The sequence below is a fragment of the Cyprinodon tularosa genome, unplaced genomic scaffold (assembly GCF_016077235.1).
Source record: "Cyprinodon tularosa strain WSP-4 unplaced genomic scaffold, ASM1607723v1 ctg115, whole genome shotgun sequence".
NCBI classification, from domain to species: Eukaryota; Metazoa; Chordata; class Actinopteri; order Cyprinodontiformes; family Cyprinodontidae; genus Cyprinodon; species Cyprinodon tularosa.
This window is the reverse complement of record NW_024037948.1, coordinates 1,453,415-1,475,098: the sequence shown is the minus strand read 5'-3', so window position 1 is coordinate 1,475,098 and position 21,684 is coordinate 1,453,415. Positions and strand designations below refer to the sequence as shown.

The window sequence follows — 21,684 nt, the reverse complement described above, 5'->3', positions numbered from 1 at the left end:
GTGACAAGAAAAATCTGTATTTTATCTTTAACAGAAGTTACTTTACTTGGGTTTTTCCCATATGTCACAAAATACAGGGAAATTAGATGTATTTGTAAATAAGAATGCATTGTTCATCAATTTTTTTTTTGTATTCGCCTTACTGATATAACTTACAGTGCATGGACCCTTTGGCTTCACCAGCCACTGTGTATAGTGAACCACAGCATCCCTTTCCTGCATCCTCTGTTGTACACAGTCACATAATCCAGCTAAAACCCAAAGAGGTATAGATTCCGGCTCATTTCTCTTTATTGATTTCTTGCCTTTAAAATGACTTCACAGTCGTGGTTTTATGTCGGCCCATGTTTCAATTGTTTCCTGTTGCAATAATCCATGAGGCATGCTCTCAGTGTATGTACTGCTGTATCCCGCTCCACTAAAGATAGTCCCTGCATGCACAGCAATATAATATAGTGAATTTGGTCTAATTCTCATGCCTTGTATCTATTTGGATTTTGATGCATTGTTCTTTTAAATTGTTGCCTTTATAAAGACAGAAAAAAAGCCCTCAAGTATATGTGACAATTCTTCTCCACTTGTGTTAGAAATAACAATTTAAACTGTGAGTTTTTGGGGTTTTAGTGAACTGATAAGGCACTGTCAATTTAGTGGGGGATTTAATGTTTTAGATAGTGAGCTCTATAATTGACTTTGTGCTCAGGAGCACTTCTCGCTTGATCTCGCTCTCTCCTTTCCTCTTAGTCTGCACCTCCATCGTCTTTTGCTGCCTTCTTCCTCTAAAAGTTGTCTGCTTGAACTCTGTGAGGTAGAAATTCATTCGCCATCACCTTTTCCCTTCAAATCCTTTTATATATGTCTTGATGCGTTTTTTGTGAGACATGTCCCCGCTTCAGCTTCTGTTTGTGCTTGTGTGTATTTGTGTGTTGATGTGCCTTTTTCTTTTTCAACTGCTGTATTTTTTTCTCTCATGTTTAACTTGTTGACTTTTATCTGACATAATAATCACAATTCTTGGAGATGATGCACTCTAAACTCCAGGAGGTCTTCGTGTGGCCATAACATTGTCATCTCAAGCACTGTGCCTGTCCATGAATATACAAGCTGCACAATAGTTTTACCAAAGCAAATTTAATCTCCAGCACAGCCTTTTAAAACCCCAGTAATCACTAGAGATGCTGACTGTTATGTAACTTTTGAATTTGGATAAAATAATAAACTGTGCTTTCCTTTTATGATGTAAAACTATCAGCTACTACCCTTGATGAGCTCTAGTCAGTCTAATATTTATATTGTTATTATTTTGTTTCCTCCCTTTGAGGTCACTCTTTAACATTGCTTTCTGTATGTCATGTCCACAGCCATTTGCCACTTTCCTCAAATGCTTAGCCATCATCTGAGCTTGTCTTTTTAACCAAACCTCTCCTGCATCTGCTTTCATTCAGTCATTTATGCTTCATTTGGTAAGCACAGCATTCCAATATTGCTGTTTAATTAAACATTTATGATTCGAAAATTAAAACATGATACTGTAAATCTTCCGTCTTGTTTCCTTAAGTATCTAAGCAGATTTTTGTCATCATTACATTCTCCTGACTCTTATCTTTGCTGTTTTTGTATTTCGTTATAAAAGAAATGTGAATGTTGTTAAATTTATTTAATCTTATATGATTTTATGCAAAGGTATTACTGTGTTTTGAAGGAGATTTGCATTGTTACATTTTGGTTAAACAAAGAGTTTTGCTTGTAGGCTAAAAAGCTTATTTTTTGGGCTCTCCATAGCACTTTCTAACATTTAGCTTGTTACCTAAATAGCTCTACATTTACTGATTGCTTTACCAAATCTTTCTTCTTGCCACTCTTCTGTGAATGTCAAATGTGTCGAATGTTAAACTGATGATGAAAGATTTTTCAAGTTGAGCTGTTGATATACTGCTCCTCCACAGCTACCGTACTGTAGACCTCATGACTTATCTTGATTAATGTATCGCTTACCAGGTCTGTCTGTAAAGGTGGAAAGACATTTCAGCTTGGGTACAGTCATGCTGGAGTTTTATGATAAAAGTAAACCTTTTACATTTATAAAGAGAAGTTTTAATGATTTTGACTAAAAACAGCAATGCTCATTATCAGGAGTTCTTTAACAAATTGAAAGAGGAATCCAGATATAACAAGGGCAATAAAAATCAGCATCATGTCAGAGAATACAAATAGAAACAAGGTAATTCTGCAAAGCGGTAAGTAAAATCAACAAAATCTACAAAAGGAATACTTTTGAAGTAAAAAAAAAAAAAAAAGTATGCTCACATCAAATAATTTATGTATATATCAGTTTTCAAGTAAAATAATAAAAAATGTAGTGTTTGCTAATTTCTTCTTCTGTCTGATAAATGTTTTTGCACCAGGTTGTAAAACATTAACTTGGCATAAGTCATATTGATACTTATGGAAGAGGATTAGGTCTGATGAAAAAATAAAGTTAACTGGTTTTACATATTATTTCAGTTTAATATGGGAAGGAAGTCAGAATTATGACTTTACTTTAATATCAGACTTCTGAGTTTAATCTCAGAAGTATGACTTTTTTTCTCAGAATTATGACGTTTGTCTCAAAATTCTGACTTGTCATTATGCCTAATTCCGTCATTTTCCAGCAAAGTGTTACTCGCCCACCCAAACAACTCACATCTTTGTCGGTGAAGCTGCGTGTTCCCACATCTCTACCTTAATGTAACCCTTTAAGATTAAGATCCAAAATTCTGAGATTAAATTCAGCATTCTGAGAGATTAAAGTCATAATTCTGAGAAAAAAGTCAGAAGTCTGACTTTTTCTCCCATATTAAACTGGCCCTAATCCTCTCTATAGATACTTGTAGGTCAATGTGAATTCTGCACATATATTTGGAAAAGCTACTAGAAACAGTTTGCAAAAGAGAGGCACTTTAAGTGCAATTCTTTGACATGATTGGGTAAATCCCCAAGCAGCACCTGCCTCCCATGTCGACATTTAGTCAAATGCAGTAGCAGTTTTGATGTGTCGCAATCTTGATCTGTTTCACAACTATCTGAGTTAACTGATAAATCAAATAGAGTTGTGAGGAAACATCTTTCCCATCCACAAAGGCACAACTTCTTATTCATACTTCTGTTCATTTTTCAAAAAAGAAATATAGGGTGTTCAAGCTAAAACACACTGAACTAGAAAACCACACAGAGAGCCGACCTCCGCCAAGCAGTACATTTTCCCCCAAATTGTAAATTATACCTATAGCTGGAAGTCGCACATGATCCGGATCATTATCGTTCCTTGGCATAAAATCCGTTCATAAGTTTTCAGTTGTTCTGTTACAAAACTGAAAACCTTCCTTTTTCTTACGTTTTTGTCTTCAGTAAAATACCTCCTGACTTTTTGAGGCCAATGCTGAGGCTATTAATGGCCACGACTGCCACCTTCTGGTTTAGTGTGGAACTGCTTGTTCCGCCAAATATCCCTATCTAACAATGCCAGAGAAATTTTAAAAATATTTCTGTATCCAGATTATGATCTGGATCATCACCAGAATGGAATGAATTGTTCCTCTGTATGAGGGACACTCCTGGTAAGAATTTAATTAAAATCCGTACATAACTTTTCAAGGAATCCTTTACACAGACAGACAGACATACACACACACACACACACAAACTCTCCAAAAAACAAAACCTTCTTGCCAGAGGTAATAAGTGTCCAGTATCTCTGCTAACAGCTAACAAGTACATCCACAGACGCAGCTGTGTTTGTTTTACTTCAGCCTGCCGCTTCTGATTGATGTCATATATACATCATTGTTTTTCATTGGTTGGAAACATTTCTGCAAGATATATTTATGGGATTTTGTGAGTTTACAAATTTCACAACAGTTTATCTTGCTTGAAAATAAGTAGAACAATGGCATAAATATTGTTGTATGATGTCACCATCTGCTGGTACCTTATGAAAAAAATGGAAACTTAAACTATGGCAAATAAAATTTGCATTACATATGGTATAAACTTTACTATATCTAAGAACCTTAGAATAGTGTTGCCATTAATTGTATGTTTAAAAGTAAGACCATGCAATCGTATATAATTCAACTGACTAATATCTAAAAGCTTCTTCGGCTTTAGCTCTCACTTAAAGGTATAGGGGAGGATTTTCCATAAATTTTGAACTTGACTTAAACACAAGCACGACTCTGTACCTGTCCCGAGAGGGAACACTTGTTAAATGTGTGCGAGAACGTGCACGAGCCCATTTCTCCTCATTTTATTTGCAGTGATGTGAAATGAATAGCATGCCAAACTTTACCTGTCGATTAGAAACTTCGCAACCGAGGCATCAGTTGGAAGCCCAACCTGTGCTTTCAGTGTTCAGCACCGCAAGAAAGAATCTCCCAAAAACACTCTGGTCTTGTTTCTCTCTTCTGAGGCCTTTCTTTTCTTCTCACATACTTTGTAGACACTTTTTTCTTACGACCCTCTGCCATTTTCAAAGAACCGCCGTGAGAAAGGTGAGCTTCAATGAATGGCTGAAACCATACCTTACCACACATATACACCTGAAAGTGCGCATGCACAGAAACATATCACCAGAAGAACCACTTATTTTGACGATAGACGCAGAAAAAGAAAATCATCCCCTATTCCTTTAAAAAAATCCCAGTGTTCATATTGTATTCAAGCACATCTCTAGTCTTATCTCTCTTGGTATTAAATATGCAACAGACCATAGCAAAAACATGAACAAGTGTGCTTTGATGTTTGCTTTTGTGTTACTTACATATCCTGAAAAAGTGGAACTCATGCAATTCGAAAAATAATTTAATACTACCCTTGGAATGCTGGCTCGTCTAAAGTACTTAAAGTACAACAGACATCACTGTTTCTTCAGAATCTGTCTGGAAGCCAGAAGGGAATAAAAAAAAAGCTGTTAATTTGTATGACTTTGCATAAATTGCTTCAACCAGTGCTTGCCAAGAAACTTCACTATTTTTAAAGTAAATTTTAGGCACTGCCTAACAATGTTTGTGTTACATGCATGCAGTGAACAAACACCTTTCAATTACCCAAAATGTTTAAACACACATTTTATAGGTTATTTTAAAAATACAAAGTTTTGCACTTTTTCACACATTTATCCTAGACTTTCCTCTTTCTGCCCTAGCTGACGTTGCTAAGTTTTTCTGCTCCATTGGTTGTTTACTACTTGTGTGGCTGCACAATATCCTACCTCCAGTCACGTGGTAATGTTATGGTACACAAAAGCACTTATAGACGTTATAAACACATATAGGAAAAAACAACATGCAATACACCAAAACAAAACATAATAAGCCAACAAGGAAACATTGTGTAAATAAACAATCTTTGTATGTAACCAGAGTAAGCAACAGGCATAGAAATATGTAAATTCATAGTATGTGACTAGGCTTTTTTTTAAATAACATATATTATGTTTTTCTTCTTCAGAGTTATTTCTGATTGTCATCAACGTCTTAAAAATACTTCCAAAATTGCATTGTCAAGACACAAAATGAGATAAAACATTTTTTAGGGTATATTAATTATTTTTCCTATAATTGCACTAAGCCATATCATAGTATTTAAGGTGTTGGGAAATGCTCCCAACGTCACCTGAACATTTTAAATGAAATGGCAAACCTGTTTATACAACATATGCTTATCACCTCACTTGATCTTGGAAGGATATCTTTCTCCACCCTTTCTTTAGTCAGCTGTCCAGGCAAGAAGCTTTAAAGTGCACTACGTTTTTACAGAGCTTTATATCAATTATATACCAGCTCTTCAATTATACATCAGTACATCTTAAGTTCAACTATGTCATAAACCTCCACTTTCCTGGAACTAAGTGGAGTGCTTCACATGACCCATCAGTAACTGGATTACATATATGGATTCTAGATGTATTCTTTTTTCAGTTTTTTGGCCTAACAAGCTTTTCATGTTTTCTTTCAAACCTTTTTTTTGACATGAATTTTAGTAAAACTAAAGCGACACGGAGGGGGGCTCAGGCTGAAATACTGGCATTCAAATGTTTCTGTTCTTTCATGTTTGTTCCATTTGATTTGCTTTATGTTGTCCTCTTAAGTCATTTATTCATCCCACCATTCATTTCTTTTCCTGTCCCAAGGTTCATTGTTTCAGAAGTCCACTGAGCCCAAAGAGCAGAGTGCTTTGGGAGATCCATGTAAGTTGATATCTAACATTTTACCAGAAATTATCTTTTTTCTTGTCTTCATCTAGCCATTTCATTCTCAGAGAACTGTGTTGTTTTTAGTGTTTCATTGTTGCGCTGATATTTTTAAGAACTTGGCTTAAAAAAAAAAAATCTTCATAATAGCACATATCCCATAATGAATTGTCATGTGTTTCTCTGCCTCAGTTTTGAGTCAACCAGATTCCAGTTACCATGCATCACTATCGTCTATATTTGTTGCAGTTGTGGTTTGTTTTAGAGTACCCATATGGAAAAAAAACTGTCTAAATTATTTATAAAAAATAAAAAAAAGGAATCTATAGGTTCTCCTAAAACTCAATTGTTTTTAGAATGCACTAGAATAACTATCTTAGACAGATGAGATCTTCTCATAGGGATAAGTCCTAATTGAGAATTCTGAAAGGTTCTGTCTATGTCTAGTAAAGGGTGAGACATTTTTATAGGATACTAAAAAATACAATAACCATGAATATCTGTCATATTTCTTTTTTGGTGTCCTCCCTATCTTTTTTCTCTTTCTACCTGGATTCCATTTCTGTCGGTATATCTTTCACTCTGTCACGATGAGAGAAAATGAGCACCAACTGGGAACAAGACAGAGATCCAGAGGAGAAAGGGGAGAAAGATCTCAGCAATTTATTATCATTCTCTCTCAGAGTGCTCTCATTGGATCATTTTCATTTTATTAAAAAAAAAAAAAAAAGAATCTTGAATGTGTGGAGCTGGTGTTGTTTATGGTCTGTTGACACAGTTTGACTGTAATGACTGGCTTCGCAAAATAACAGTCAAAGCTGATATATTTAGATATACAGAATTTGAGATGCTACAGAAGCAGTCATAGCTCATTTAACAGCGTCAGTCTTAATTTCATATATCAAACATCTCATGATGATGGGGTGTGATTGTAATCACATGTTCCTAGTTTGGTTCATTAGTTAGACATTGATCTGAATGCCTACACTGCCCCATAATTTTGCAAATGTTAGTAATGTCTAAAATTCACTATATTGCTAAAAGTATTTGCTCACACATCCGAGTTGTTGGAATGAGGTGTTCCAATCATAACTATTGCCACAGGTGTACGTCTAAAATCAAGTAGTCAAAGCTGCTGTTGATGCACGTTTGGCGTTAATGTCAATAAGCGTAAAAATACAGCAGCAGAAGCTTTTTTTGCTTGAGGTCTGAACTTAGCATTACAACTGGTTAAGAAGAAACAACCTGATTGTCCCAAAGATGTTAACCTCAACTGCTTGATGCCAAAGCCGATGTTAAAAGCAACTTGTTGGACTGAGATGCACGTCAGCCTGCTGCAGTTATGTCAGGGGCTCTAGCGATGAGCCTGTGTGAGCAGTACGTCATCTTGACAGAGTTGCCATTCAGAGAAGGAAAATGCTTTGTTCAACCTAATTCTTTGCCCAGGAATCAAAGTCACTCATCAAAGTTTCACCTGTGGTATGAGTCTGTCTGCTCCCCAAAAAGATGCAAGCCTCTCCTTATCAGCCTTAGATAGATTTAGGATGTTTAGTTAAATGTAGTTACATTTTAAATTGAATTGAATGAATTATGCATCACACAGAGAAAAAGCAAACAACAAAATAAACAAAAAAAATCTTTCTACTTTGGCAATTTTGGCTTTATTTCTTCAATTTACCCCTCGGCTACAGCTGCTCAGGGGTCAAAGTAGATTTAAATTCACAGGGTTTTGATAAAAAAAAAAACTACAGAGAGAACCTTCATAATTGCCTTGTAATGCCATGGCAATCCAGACCTAACTTGAACGAATATGCTAACTAAAATGTTGAAATATTTAAAGGAAACAGAGAACATGTTTTAATGACAGTACAAGGAACCATTTATATCATATTTGAATAGATAGAAAACAGAACTATGAGAGAGAAATATTCAAAGATCTTTGTACATTTTCACGTATGCAATTAAATATTTGGTTTGGAAATAATTTATGGATTCCTTTTGGTAAAAATTTAAGAATATTTAGCATCACCTCTTGCAAGCTGGACGAAATAAATTATTGATATTTAGACAACGGGGTTGGCAAAGGTTGATCAGCCACATATAGTTTATTAAGTAGCGAGAGCAGGAAGAGCCTTACTGCTGAGAGCGAACCATAAGTATGGAGCATAAAGGGCAGACTCTGAGCTAAGTGTGCACAGAGAAGCATTTCTGCACAAGCACAGCTGGAAGTAGAGTAGAGTTCTGCACACAGTTCTGGTTTTCTGTTAGACACTCAGACCATTCTGGATTATATACTGATACTGTTTAGCAGATTACATCACAATGATGCATTTTAAATGTCTTACCGACTACCTGCTAATTTTTATTTAGTCTTGTCTTGTCTCGTTGGCTAAAACTCACACCCATAACTCTCATGTTTTCATCAACAAAGATCCATGTTAAGCTCACCAGTTCTCGTTATCGTCATGAAAAAAAAGGAGCGTCAACGAAGTAATTTTGTCATGCTCATCGTTGTCAAAAACAACACTGTTTCAGATGGTGATTGTCCACAGCTCTCCTTTGGATGCAAATCACAGAGAGGATCGACAAGCTAATCTGAGTCATCCTTTTCCCTCCTCTTGCTTAGATCCTCTCCATGGAAGATTGAAAAGACTCAGAGAATAACAAAAAGCTTGGACAATCAATAGATGGTGATTGGTACTAACTGAGGGTGAGCTGTGGGCCTCTGATTCGATTGCTCAAATGTGTAATCAAGTGCATGTAAAAGAGAGCATCTCATTTTTACACACTTCTTGAGCCTTCTGGTCTATGAATGTTTAAATACACACAGCAATTACTGGGAGAGACAATATAATTACACTCCTCCTAACCCCAAATTATAAAAAAAATTATGTAAATTGTTGAAGGTTGAGAAATTTTCTTTCAACACAATTGATGCTGACAAAAAATGCTGTTGCTAACTGCAACAACACCAAAACCAGGTAGTATGAAATATTATATTTTTTATAATATTCTTATAATTCCAGAAAGACATTCCTGTCCTGCTTAATTAAAAAATAAAAAATAAAACATATTTTTTTCACTAACTGAAATAAAAGAGATTAAAAGAACAGCTTCTTCTCCAAACCAAATCACAGCTTTTTTTTTATATGTAAACTGTAGAACTGAACAAAAAGTCATACTAAAAAAAGTAGCCATTTCTTTTCTCTTATCATTTCATATTTGTCAAAATGAAAAGGAGAAACATTATTAACAATGTGCTTGCTGTTATAAAAAAAATTAAAACAAAAGTCAACAAAATGTTAAATAAATAATAACCACAGTCACCCTTCTATTTTCAAAAACAAGGTGAATTTCATACACTAAACAGGAAAAACCTTGAAAACCATTAAGGAGATGAAAGACTTACGTGTGGAAATGGATATGCATACATGTGTTCCTGGTAGTTAACATGTCAGGACTTGCAAGGAAACTTGTAAAAATGATGGTGGTCTGCAGTAGAGATAGGGATATCACAATAATCTGTATTTGCATCAGCCTTAAAAAAAAATGGAGTTGATCTCTTCTCTGCAGACTTAGTCAAACTGTGATGTTAACTCTGTCAGTCACTGTCATTATGGCTTCATGGAGCACTTTAAGATACAATTAAATGTGCAAATATTTTTTTGTTCTCTTAGTTACCTACACAAGTCAAATTTCACTTTCATTTAAAAAGAGTGATCATGCTTAAGTGCTTATAAATCCATACAACTGCATATTCAGTGGTGTAATGTTCATATGTCTCTGTATTATTATATTGAATTAAATCAAATAATGATTTATAGATTAATTATTCTGATAAGATTAGACTTCCAGCAGAGATGTTAATATGCTTAGCATGCACAGTATTTTTTCTGTTTGTAAACTGATTAGTCAAACATTGGTAACGAGGATTGGGATCAATACAATTAAATAACCCATGCAATATGGGGGGGTTGTGCATAATTGGTGAATGTCATGGCTTAGACTGTTGTGTTGTAATGCTTGCTCTTGAGGTCAACTACACAGATAGAAATGTTGAAGCACAGATAAAAAATAGAAGAGATAGAAATAGAGAAATAAAGTAATATGGTATTTAAATGTTTTGTTCAGGTCATTCATGCTGGTAGTAACTCTTATATGCTTTATTAATTTATTAACAAGCCACACAGATGCAAATGAATAGATGCAGCTATAACAGTCATAGAAAGGGACAATGAACTAAGGGAAAGAGGGGATATCAACTTGAAAGGCAATAAAGAAGTGTTTTTAGACCACAATATAATTTAGTCTTGTTCAGTAAAACCTTAGGTTTATCAAAACATGTGATGGAGAAATCCCTTGAGAGGAGCAAAAAGTGTATTTGCTTTAGCTGCCATATATTTCATGTGTTTCTAAGTTTTACACCTTAAAGCGGAATTAAGGCAAAGATTCCATAAGCAGATGGAAATGATTATAATTAAGATCAGAAACTGCAAGCTTAAGAGGATTATCCAGTACTATTCCCTGCTGCCAAATGAAGGGACTTTGATAATAGGACAGATTTATGCAGCAGCACAGTTGAAGAATCAAAGACTTTATGGCAAACAGCCTTGGAAGAAAACTGGAGACTGGGAGTGACAATTTCTAATTAAGTAAGATATACAAAACTTTTATGCTTTAAACTTCTGTTAAACACAGTGCTCCAAGGGAGCATGTCAACACCCTATACCGTCACTTCTAACTTTTACCCCTTGGCTCACAGGAACCTTTGTGAGGTATAGGGAATGTACTGGGACTTTTGTCCTTGTTCCCACCGCTCATCCATCCCCTGCCCTCCCTAACTTCTCCACGCTTTATATCCTGTAGCCTGTTTGTTAATAAAAACTGTGTCAAAACAAATCCACCCCTTTGGTGCAAAACGCTGTACATTGGCATGGCTTAAGATGTTTCAGATGAGTTAGGAAGAAGGAGGGAAACACATAGTCATGGCTGTGATGTATATCTGGTTCCAAAAGGTCTCAAACAAACTGAAGCAGAGCTGAATGATAACAGCATCACTCTGAAGAGTCCCCCACTATACAATATAAATGGAGTTTTTAGCTGATGCTGCAAAATCTCCTGTCACAGAATTTGAGATAAATGACAAGATCAGGGGTGGTGCTAGCCATTTGGGGGATCTAGTAGCTCAAATACTCTGTCCCTAAGCTGGACATGAACAATAATACCATATTTGTCTGTTTCTGTTTATTTACAAAATAACTTTTCAATATTATTATAATTTTTTTAAACAGCTGCAATAAAACACATTTTTCACCAATAATGATACATTTACTTCCATGTTAGGCAACTGTATTTTACCATTTTAGAAGGAATATGAAAGAAAAACATCAGATGGATTTAATTAAGTAATAAATAAATTCATAACGTGATCCATTATTTGCATCTTATATTGCCCCCTTTTCTCAGCCTTTATCTTTTTGAAGGCTGAACATGGGATTATTTATCATGTCTTTGTTACTATTGCATTTATAATTTTATTCTTATGCTCAGAAAGTTTATAAATGATTTGATAATCATTTATCAGCTAGATCTAAGCCATTTATAAAAGTTAAATCCACAATTTAGTATGGTATTTATCCCACTGATGTTAGGGTAAGGATTAGTTAGGGTTAGTCCAACACGACAGGGCAAAATAAATAAGAAAATTAAAGGCTAGGTTTAGGTCTTGAATCCATCAATTTTAGGATTAGGGATAAGCTAAAATGCCAAGGCAAATAAACCAGTCAGATTAGGGTTATGGAAAAAAAACTCATTGATGTAATTTTTAGGCAAATAAGCATTACATCTTTGGGCTATATGATCCATTTACCTTTTATAAATGGTTTAGATGTAGTTTATAACCAATTGTCAAACATTTATAAACTATCTGTTAGTCAATAATAAATATTCTCATTACCATTTATAAATTATGGTTATTGTGTATATACTGTAAGTGTTGCCCAAGGTAGCTTATTGGTTGCTTTTGTAGTGGATAACTGCATCGAAATCATGCTTCGCTATGTTTTTTGTAGCCTGCCAGGCTAATATGCTGGGGGACACTGCAGACTTGTTAAAAGATGAAACTCTCCACTTATTTTTGACTAGCGTCAGAGGCACATTTTGCATCTGTCTACTGTAAATAAAAAAAGATCCCTAAAACAATAACTGGATTATAACAACTAACTGTTTGAGAAGTGGTCACTGCAGAATCTGCCAGCTCGGTTTCTTTAACCTTTCAGGTTCTTTTTGAAAGTGACAAAATAAGATGTGTCCTGTCTCCCATGTCAGTTGATACGCTCAAATGCTGAGCATAAGATTTCCACTTTTTTGTTGGTAATATGGAGAAAAACTGCAGCAGCTACTGGTTGTGTTGTCTGTACGCATTTTTTTTTTTTTTTGTCGTCTAATGGACAAGTCGTGGGTGTCATGTGATTCGCTGACATTAGCAGGATGTCCTCTAAAGAGACTTAATGAGGTTAACACATGCCACTATTTACTAGATTGCTCTATATTTATAGATCATATTGCTAATTCAAAATTGCATAATTAAATTTTAGTTATTAAAAACCAAAAAATATAAAAATTTCTTACTTAACTGATTACTTATTATTTAAATATATTTTCGATTGCACAATGGGCAAAATAGTAACAATAATAACTCATTAATATTTTAGCACTGTTGCATTGTCACTCTGTATGTGTGACTTCTCTCTAGGTTCACTGGCTTTTCACCACAGCCCAAAAACCTGCATTTTGGTGGTCCTGCATCCAGTTGAATCCAGGCTCTTAACCAGTTACCACTGAAGATAGGCACCAGAGCCCTAAAAATATAATAGAGTACAGTATAGACATTTGATAGAAACGCTTATCATTGTTAAACACAATAGTTTTAAATGCTTACAACTGAAAGACATATTTTCATACCTTTCTCAAAACATCTTAAAAAGATTAGATTATCAGCAATCTAGATGTGACTTACATTTTCATGAGGACTTAATGTAAATAAAGACTAAGCATCACCCTTATGGCCCCCAGAGATTGTCAGAGTGGTTCACAGCTCCCTCAAGTGGTATATGACTAACAAAGTACGAGACCTCTCTGTGTATGTAGTAACTGCCCCTGCATATGTGAGTGTGTGTGCTAGCCTTCATGCAAAGGAAATATATTTATTTATATATATAAATATATTTATGTGTATATATAGATATATATCTATATATATGACATAAAGGTATAGGGAACCTCTTTTTAACCAACAGCTAAAGTTGAGGAGCGGAAAAAAGGCCTTTAGGCCTTTAAAAGCAGGATTCATTTGCTAAAGCTAACAACTTAGTAGTGGGCATACATTTTAATCGAGATTAATCTCAGTGTAATCTTGGAGTTAATCGAGATTAATCTAGATCAAGATAGCTCATTTGAATTCTACCAAAGGCATTCATGATATGTGTGTGCTATCTCCTGAGTTTAAAAGGTTTGCTTTTTTTATGTTTGCAAAATCACACGTAATTTTGTCTTCTTAAGATTTTGACAAAGTTATAAATACTTTTTTTGCCAATTTTTTACTGTGTTTTTGCTGCAAAAAACTGTGTCCCACCTCCAATTATAGATGTCCCACTTTAACAATAGAGTGTCCCCAAAAATCTGACACACACGTCACCTCGATCAAGTTCTCTTCTTTCGCGGGTTTCTCCGCAGCGGGCTGGTCATGTATTCTCCTCATCATAGTTCACCTTGCAGGTAGTTGTAATATGGCTCACCTGTGGCTGCCTGGAGAAAGAGCTCGAGCCCATCAGTCATGCTGATGGGCTGGCAGCTTGTGGCTATCCACTGAGTGAGGAGATTGGTTAGCTTGGCTGATAGATGTGCGTATAGCTGCATCAATGTCAGCACATCACGTTCGATGTGGTAATTTCACAGCACACCTACACAGGTTCGAAGACTTATTTGTTCTCTGCCCCAGATATACATCCATACCAGATATAGATCTGTGCTAAAATATTAAGGTGGAAGTCCATACATGGTGTAATGCATTTCTGTGATAATTTTGTGATTATAATTTACTACTAAATATATTGCAATATATTTTTGTTTTTTTAAAGGTTTTTCACCTTGTGAAATGGTAAATTTATGCAAAATCAAGTTCATACTTTGGTAGCTTCCACTGGTGCAACAAAAACAAGTCCTTCAGCAAATGACTGCAGCTGTTTGTTGCTAAAAGCCTTTTATCTGCTCCTCAACTTTAAGGGTGGATTAAAAGGAGGTTCCCAATACTTTTTTATGTCATCTTAATAGCTACAGACAAATCCCCTCCTAGCAGTAGAGGACATGATTATGAGCCTCTTGCTTTTAAGTGTTAGGCTCGAAATTCTTTCTTGTTAAATATGTAGGATTTATTTTTATTGTGTCCTGTTCTCTCCATTCCATTCTTGATTCATTGAGCTCTACTTTTTTTAATTGCTGACCTGATTTTTTTCACTCTTTTCTTGCCTTATTCACCAACCTATCTTTCAGCTTTTTCTATTTTTATGTTTCTCTCACTCCTCTAGTTATTTTACATTTTTCTGTAACATATTTTCTCAAATGATTTTCTCATCCTTATTCACTGCTATTGTAACTGGTCCATTTTAATCCTTTTCTCTCCTCTTTCATTATTCCTCTAAGTGTGGCTTATGCCTTTTCCATTTTACATTATCCAAAAGTAAAACTTTCAGTTTCTTCCTCTGCCCTGAAACATGAATCATAAATGACTTTTTCACAGTTTCTCACTGAAACACAGTTAAAGCCCCAGCCAAATTGAAAAAGGATGTTGGGACTCTTGTAAAATAATTAACAGCCTTAGTAAGTTTTAAGATTCCAAGCTGTTCTATTTTTATGAAAGGTTTCTGTATCTGTATTTCTGCCTAGAGAAATTACCACATAAAACCAGCTGGAGGGCAGTTAGAAAGTTTCATTCGACCCTATAGAGGTTGTCCTTTGTTTCTCATTGATAGTGGGAAGGGGATGTAGATGTTTTTTTCAGCCATAGTGTTTTTCTCCAGAATGTTTTTGTCTTCATTCACTGTAGGAATATTGACCATGTTGTGTGTTTCTTTTTGTTTCCTCCAGCTGCCCCGAGTTCGGATGACGTGGCTCTCTACGTGGGCATTGTCATCGCTGTGATCATGTGCCTGTTCATCTCTGCCATTGTGGCACTCTTTGTATATCGCAAGACACACCGGGACTTTGACTCCGACATCATTGACTCCTCAGCTCTTAATGGAGGCTTCCAGTCTGTGAATATAAAAACAGCCAGATCAGGTAATAAACATATATTCAAAGTCTCACATAGAAATTTGCTAGAGGCTGATTATTTGCACATCTACTCATTGTTTGAGTTTTGTGCTGATGTTTAAATTCTAATATAATTATTTTTTTGTTGTGATCAGTAGACATGGAAAAAAGCAGAACACAAATATAGTGCATTGTGGTGCATTGTTCACCTCTAAAAAAAATCCCAATCTTGTAAGTGCATCAACAATCTTCACCTGAAAAAGAAAAAAAAATGGCAAAGCCAAAGTCCAGACTTTTTACCTGATGAAATGCTGAGGTGACCCTTTATACATCCACTGTATATAGAATTAACATCTTTAAAAAGACTTTTTCCAACACTGAAAAATGATGTGAGGAACAATTGCAAACACATTCAGACTCAGGATATTGCTAGTGAATCTTTCAATAGCTATTCAATCATGAAGTGTTTTATTCTTCACATACTTTGTTTCCATTTTGGCTTAATCTGTGTTTAATAAATAATTATCAAATAATCTAGCTACTTGTAAAGTGAGTTAGGTTCAAATAACTGTAGAATCTAATAAAGACTATATTTTCCATGACTGTACACTGCTAAATGATGGATTGTCTAATAACAGATGTGATGTTGTTTTCATGTAAATAATTCCACCTGTCACATGCTTTTTAAGGCCTTTATGCCAGTGTCATTTATTTTCTTTGCCCCAATAATGCTGTCAGTCTCTGATGGTTTGGATTAATCTATCTCTTCCAGAAACTGCTCTAATCCATCAAAGGAGATCCTCTGTGCTCCCCTCTCTGTCATTCCCCACTCTCTGTTATTTCTTTTTTCTCACTGCTTCCCTTCTGTAAATTTAATGCAATCAAATTCCCTGTTTATCAGCATTTGACTCTCTGCTTTCCCCTCCCAGATTCCAGGCTTTACATATGATGTTGTTGTTTTTTCCCCTCACAAAAACAACATCTGTCTTTATGTTTAAATTGAGCAATACTTTACATATAACTTATGCTGTCATTTTGTCATTTCCTTGCATTTTTAAATACCTCACTGTTAAAATGTTGCAACAGTATCAGGCAGCTGAGGTTATCACATTTTTCTTATGGAATTTCTGCCTATAAAACTCAGGATTTTTTTGTGCAGGATGACATTTATAAATATGCTAGCACAATCACAAGTGTAGCCATCTAGGGATGTCCTAACGTGATATTGATTATCAGCCTGCCCTTAAAATTTCCAATATTGGTACATTGATCAAAACACTATGCTTCTGTCTAGAGTTTAACCCTTTGTTAATAGGTGAATCAGATGGACTCATGCATACCGCTGTTCGCTATTGTTCTGTTTGAGTAGTATCTCTTAATCAAACCTTTGTTTTATCATTCCACACCGCAAAATAAGAATAACAAAATGCATGATTATTGCTTATATCATATCAGGTCAATATCAGTATTGGTCAATTCTCAAAGTTATTGTATCTGAAATGAAACATTCCTTATGCCAACCACTGGAAGGCATTTCCGACCCTACGTGATAAATAAATACTACATAATACAATACTAATTAAAAAACAATATTTGGAAACACCTTGAAATGAACTTATGATTTTATTAGATATGGTACTAAAATTACAGAAAGAAATCCCAAACCATTAACTGAATAGTTCAAATAACCCTCCCCTTATATTTTGTGTAAATTACCAATTTCCATGCACAACAAAAAAATATACACATGTCAAAACTAAAAATAGAATATCTGTAACTACAATTGTGTAATCTTGTCATTTGCATTTAAGTGTACTTTTGGGGAGAAGTAAGCATCTTGCAGCACGTGGAGAGTAAAGTGATCTATTTGAGCTGGCAATCTATGGATCTATGGATCCTTTTGGATGCAGATGCCCCATTTTTAAATCACTAGGTCAACATTCTTAGCTAAAATTTACTTGATTTAATTTCAAACCTATAATATATCTATCTACAGTATATTCTATAATTTCAGAAACTTGAATATCAATGACCTAAGCTACAACTGTCACATTTCTTAACAGCAGAATCATTGTATGCTAACTGAGGAAGAAAAACTGCTACAGTATTTCTCAGTGGTCCAAATTTCTTTTTTCAGATGAAAGTAATTTACCATTTGATTTGGAAATCAAGGTCCCAGAGTCTGGCAGAGTAGTGGAAGGAAACTTAATTCAAGTTGTCTTTTTTTACATTTCTGCAGTCAGTGAAGTGGGGAGCTGTATCATCTGCTGCTTTTTTCCCCTTGCCTTATCAAGTCTAAAGTTATCAGAACCTTTTTTCTAAGAAGTTCTTAATGGCATACTGGTTATTATTTCCCAGCAGCACATGGTGCATTTCTGCTGTTCCAAAACTAACTGGTTTGATACCCACTATATAACTATAATTAAGTGGCCTGCAAACTCACCTGGCCTAATAACAACCATGCAGAAGAATATAATGACAGACTAAGGATGAGCCAATGACTGGTCACATCCATCAAATGCTGCTTTGATCCAGGAATTTATACATTTTATACAAAGAGAGCAAGTACTTAGTACATGAACTGTATAGTTCAGGGATGTTGTTTTTAGATAGCTGACAAGTATTCGTTAAAATGTTTTCTCTTTTGGGTCTTACGCAACATTATGATTTCCTAAGGAAATCACTTTTTGGCATTCATCAGCTTTAAGCGGTCATAATCCAAATATTAAAAAAGGGATGGAAGTGATTTAACAGTACTCCTGTTTTTGGACTTCACTGCCTAAAAAGAGAAGCATATTTTTTATAGACTAAGACTTTTCTTGTTGGCTTTTCAAAGCACTTTTTTAAAAGCTAATTTCTGTAAAACCGTTAGCCCTATTTGTGAATAGTAAAAGGTTTGTGTTTATGTGGCAATTTGAGCCTGGGTGATTAGAATTCCACTCACTGTTTACAATTAAAACAAGAAAGGAAGATCTGAGAGGGAGTAAAAACCCTAGCAAGCTATAAATAAATATTTATATTCCGTGCTGAATGTCTTGTGTAGGCTATACTGTAGACCGGGGAATATTTAATCTGTGAAGCATTGCAATGGATGTCAATGTGGATTGAGGGATGACCTCTGATTGCTAATAATGAAGAATGATGTCCTTGAATATATCTACTTCTTTCATAATTTTTCCTCTACTTCTTAATTAAATTTCAGCAGGGCTTATTTAGCAGGGATATCCATTTACTTTAAGGGTAAACAGCATAAATGTAGAGATACTAAATGACTGATTGCTCAAAAGTGTGTGTGTGTGTGTGGTTGGTTGAAAGGAAGGTCATGACGACTGACTATAAAGTAGGAAGTGTCTCTTGAAGGCCACAGCAGGATTTCACATGCTATGCCCCAAATAAATGAGCCTGATGTGAACAAAGCTAGATTTGTTCTCAGTAGGCAACTGTCCTTCTGTGATCAAAGCAAAATTTTGTAAGTTATGATTATGTTAATTATGGTTATGCCTCCAGCCTGCTTGGACAGCCCACTTATTATTACATGAGGCTGCTCTTTATCAACTGTGAGGTAATGGAGGGGACAAATTACAAGCTGCTGTAAATTCTATTTTTTTTTTATATTGAAACCATATAAAAAGAAGAATTGCATGACATCCTTTGGAAATTGGTTACTTCTTCATTCCTGAACAGTAGCCTTCTCTGACAGACATCCAGAGTGACATACTGAGATCTTTACCCAGGGCATTTAAGATGTGCAGCTTTGAGGCATGTCATTGTTAACCGAGAAAGAGGAAGTTATCATTCAAATGTTCACAAATGCTGCTTTAATATTTATTACAAATATGTTGAGCAAAAGTTACTTTATTAAAAAGCTTTATTTAAAGAAGATAACCAGCAAGTTTTAACTTCCTTGTTTCAACCCACTTCCTCATCTCACCTTTGTAATAATTAATCAAGCTTTAGATTATCCAGTAAGTGAATGTGTCAAATGTGGGCCCTGTCTGGTTTCTGTTTTTAAGATAAGTAATAATTTTTTCAAAAGAGCAAATTCTGGGATAATTAGGTTCTCAAAAATACAAGTAAAAACTCTGCTGAAATCAGTTATGGACTGCAGATACTGCAGAGAAAAATAATAATAACAATAACTGTTGAATAAGTATAAGTTTTATTAAGTTGTTGTTACCTATATACTTCCAATTCACAGCTAATCCCATTAAATTACATGCAGGTAATGCTCAGCTATAGATTAATTTGATAAATTTGAGATTAGCTTATTCCGGTACAAATAGTCAAATAGTTTCAGTCAGATTCAAGTTCAGTCCAGTCCTTTCATCATTTAATGTGAAATGGCAAAAAGTTATTTATCTAGGAAAGTCCAGCTGACATTCACGCAACTAAAACAGCTAATATAACACTCTACATGTTTATATGCTGAAAATGTGAGTTCTTTCTTGAAAATGCAGACTTTGGGCAATGCATCTTCAAGTTCAAGTAATTTCATTCTCCTTAATGGGAAACGTATTGCACTGGCAGGTTTTTTAAAAAGAAAGAAATGGTGGAGTGTGTCACTGAATGCAGAGGCTTGCCATTAATGCAGGGGTGTGGGGTTAAGTCCCAACCCTGAGACCCTTTATGCAAGTCGTCCACTTCTCATTCTACCCATTTCATCTCAGTCTGCCACAAAGGAAGGTCACTAGCACTAACATAAGAAATGGTGATGATTTGATTTGCTTTGTGTAGAAAAAAAAAAAGGTGCAGGCCTCACTCTAGGGGTAATGAATATGTTTTCCAAACTTGAAACTATTCAATCACTTGGAGCAAATCTAAGGCCATTCCTATTTCATTTAATAGCTGTTTTTTCTCACTGCCTCCTTCAAGCAGCTCCACATGTGAAATCACTATGACCAATTCACAATCCAAATCATTACTGCTCTGCTATCCTACCAGCTTCATATTACTCAGAAGTCATGCCTACCTTCATGTTAGTGCCCTTACTCTGACTTAATGATCTTGCAACAATTTCGACTCGCGTAATGCTGAAAAAAGGTTACTTAACACGACCCATCACTGTCCTTGGTGAATCAGGTGCCATATTGCTTCTCTTTCTTGTATCAGATTTAATTCAATGATTATCCCTTTTGTCATGTCATTTCAGCTGATCTACTGACTGCACCTCCTGACCTGACAAATGCAGCTGCTATGTATCGTGGCCCAGTTTATGCCCTTCATGATGTGTCTGATAAAATTCCAATGACCAACTCCCCCCTCCTGGAGCCTCTACCTAACTTGAAGATCAAAGTCTATAACTCATCAGGTCTGGTCACACCACCAGATGACCTCGGTGGGGACTTCACTTCAAAATTGTCTCCTAAGGTAGTTACAAATGCATCCACTAATACTGTAGATATGAGGCACAATCTTAAATCTTCATATATTAATGTTTTCTCACTGCAAAGGTTTATTGTTGGCAGGAAAAACATCAGATATTGTCTATAGTATAACAGTACAAAAAAACTGGATTTGAAAATGCAGGTGTCTCTGGTGGAAGACAAAAGCAAACACTATTAGTATACATATGGTTTGGCGCCCCAGTTTCTTACCTTTGCTCTGACAACTACATGGCATGCATACTAGAGCCAGTTGTCACACAGAGATGAAGCCACCACCAGATTCATCACAGTAGCTGACCGGAGGCAATGTTAGAGTTTAGCTCCTCATCTCTACATGATGATGATGGTGATGGTGCATTAAATAGTATAATTGCTTTTTTTTCTTACCTTAAATGTTTTGAATCACCTGCTGTGGCTAATAGATGAAATTGCCTCACTTTTGTAATCAGATTGTTTTTATTGAAGTCACACTTTATGCATTAAACTGCATCTAGTTTTTCAGAACACCGGTTTGGATGTAAACTAGTACATTTTACATTTCTGCAGTGTAGAACAAAAGAGAAAAACTGCAAGAGCAGCTAAAGGTAGAAACATACTGTACACTAACTCAGTGTTTCCATGGACAGTGAAAATCTTTATAATCCTTTAGTTGTAATTGTAGCCTTTCTTATAGAATTCTATATTTTATTTTACATATGTTTGTGTGTGCCTTTTAGCATTACATAGTTTAGAATATATATTTTTATTTTTTCCATGGAT

The 21,684-nt window shown here is 35.3% G+C and overlaps 1 protein-coding gene across 3 annotated transcripts in view; it reads left to right on the top strand.

Annotated features, from left to right (window-relative positions):
• The window catches only part of LOC119797136 (netrin receptor UNC5C-like), a 239,362-nt gene that overhangs the window by 197,492 nt on the left and 20,186 nt on the right, over positions 1 to 21,684 (top strand). For 2 of the 3 annotated variants that reach the window (XM_038306092.1, XM_038306108.1), the window contains exons 8-10: positions 6,173 to 6,229; positions 15,377 to 15,568; positions 20,691 to 20,908. In XM_038306092.1, coding sequence (XP_038162020.1) covers positions 6,173 to 6,229; positions 15,377 to 15,568; positions 20,691 to 20,908 — 467 coding nt within the window. The remainder of the gene's footprint in view (positions 1 to 6,172; positions 6,230 to 15,376; positions 15,569 to 20,690; positions 20,909 to 21,684) is intronic. The other variant, XM_038306101.1, reaches the window with a different exon arrangement.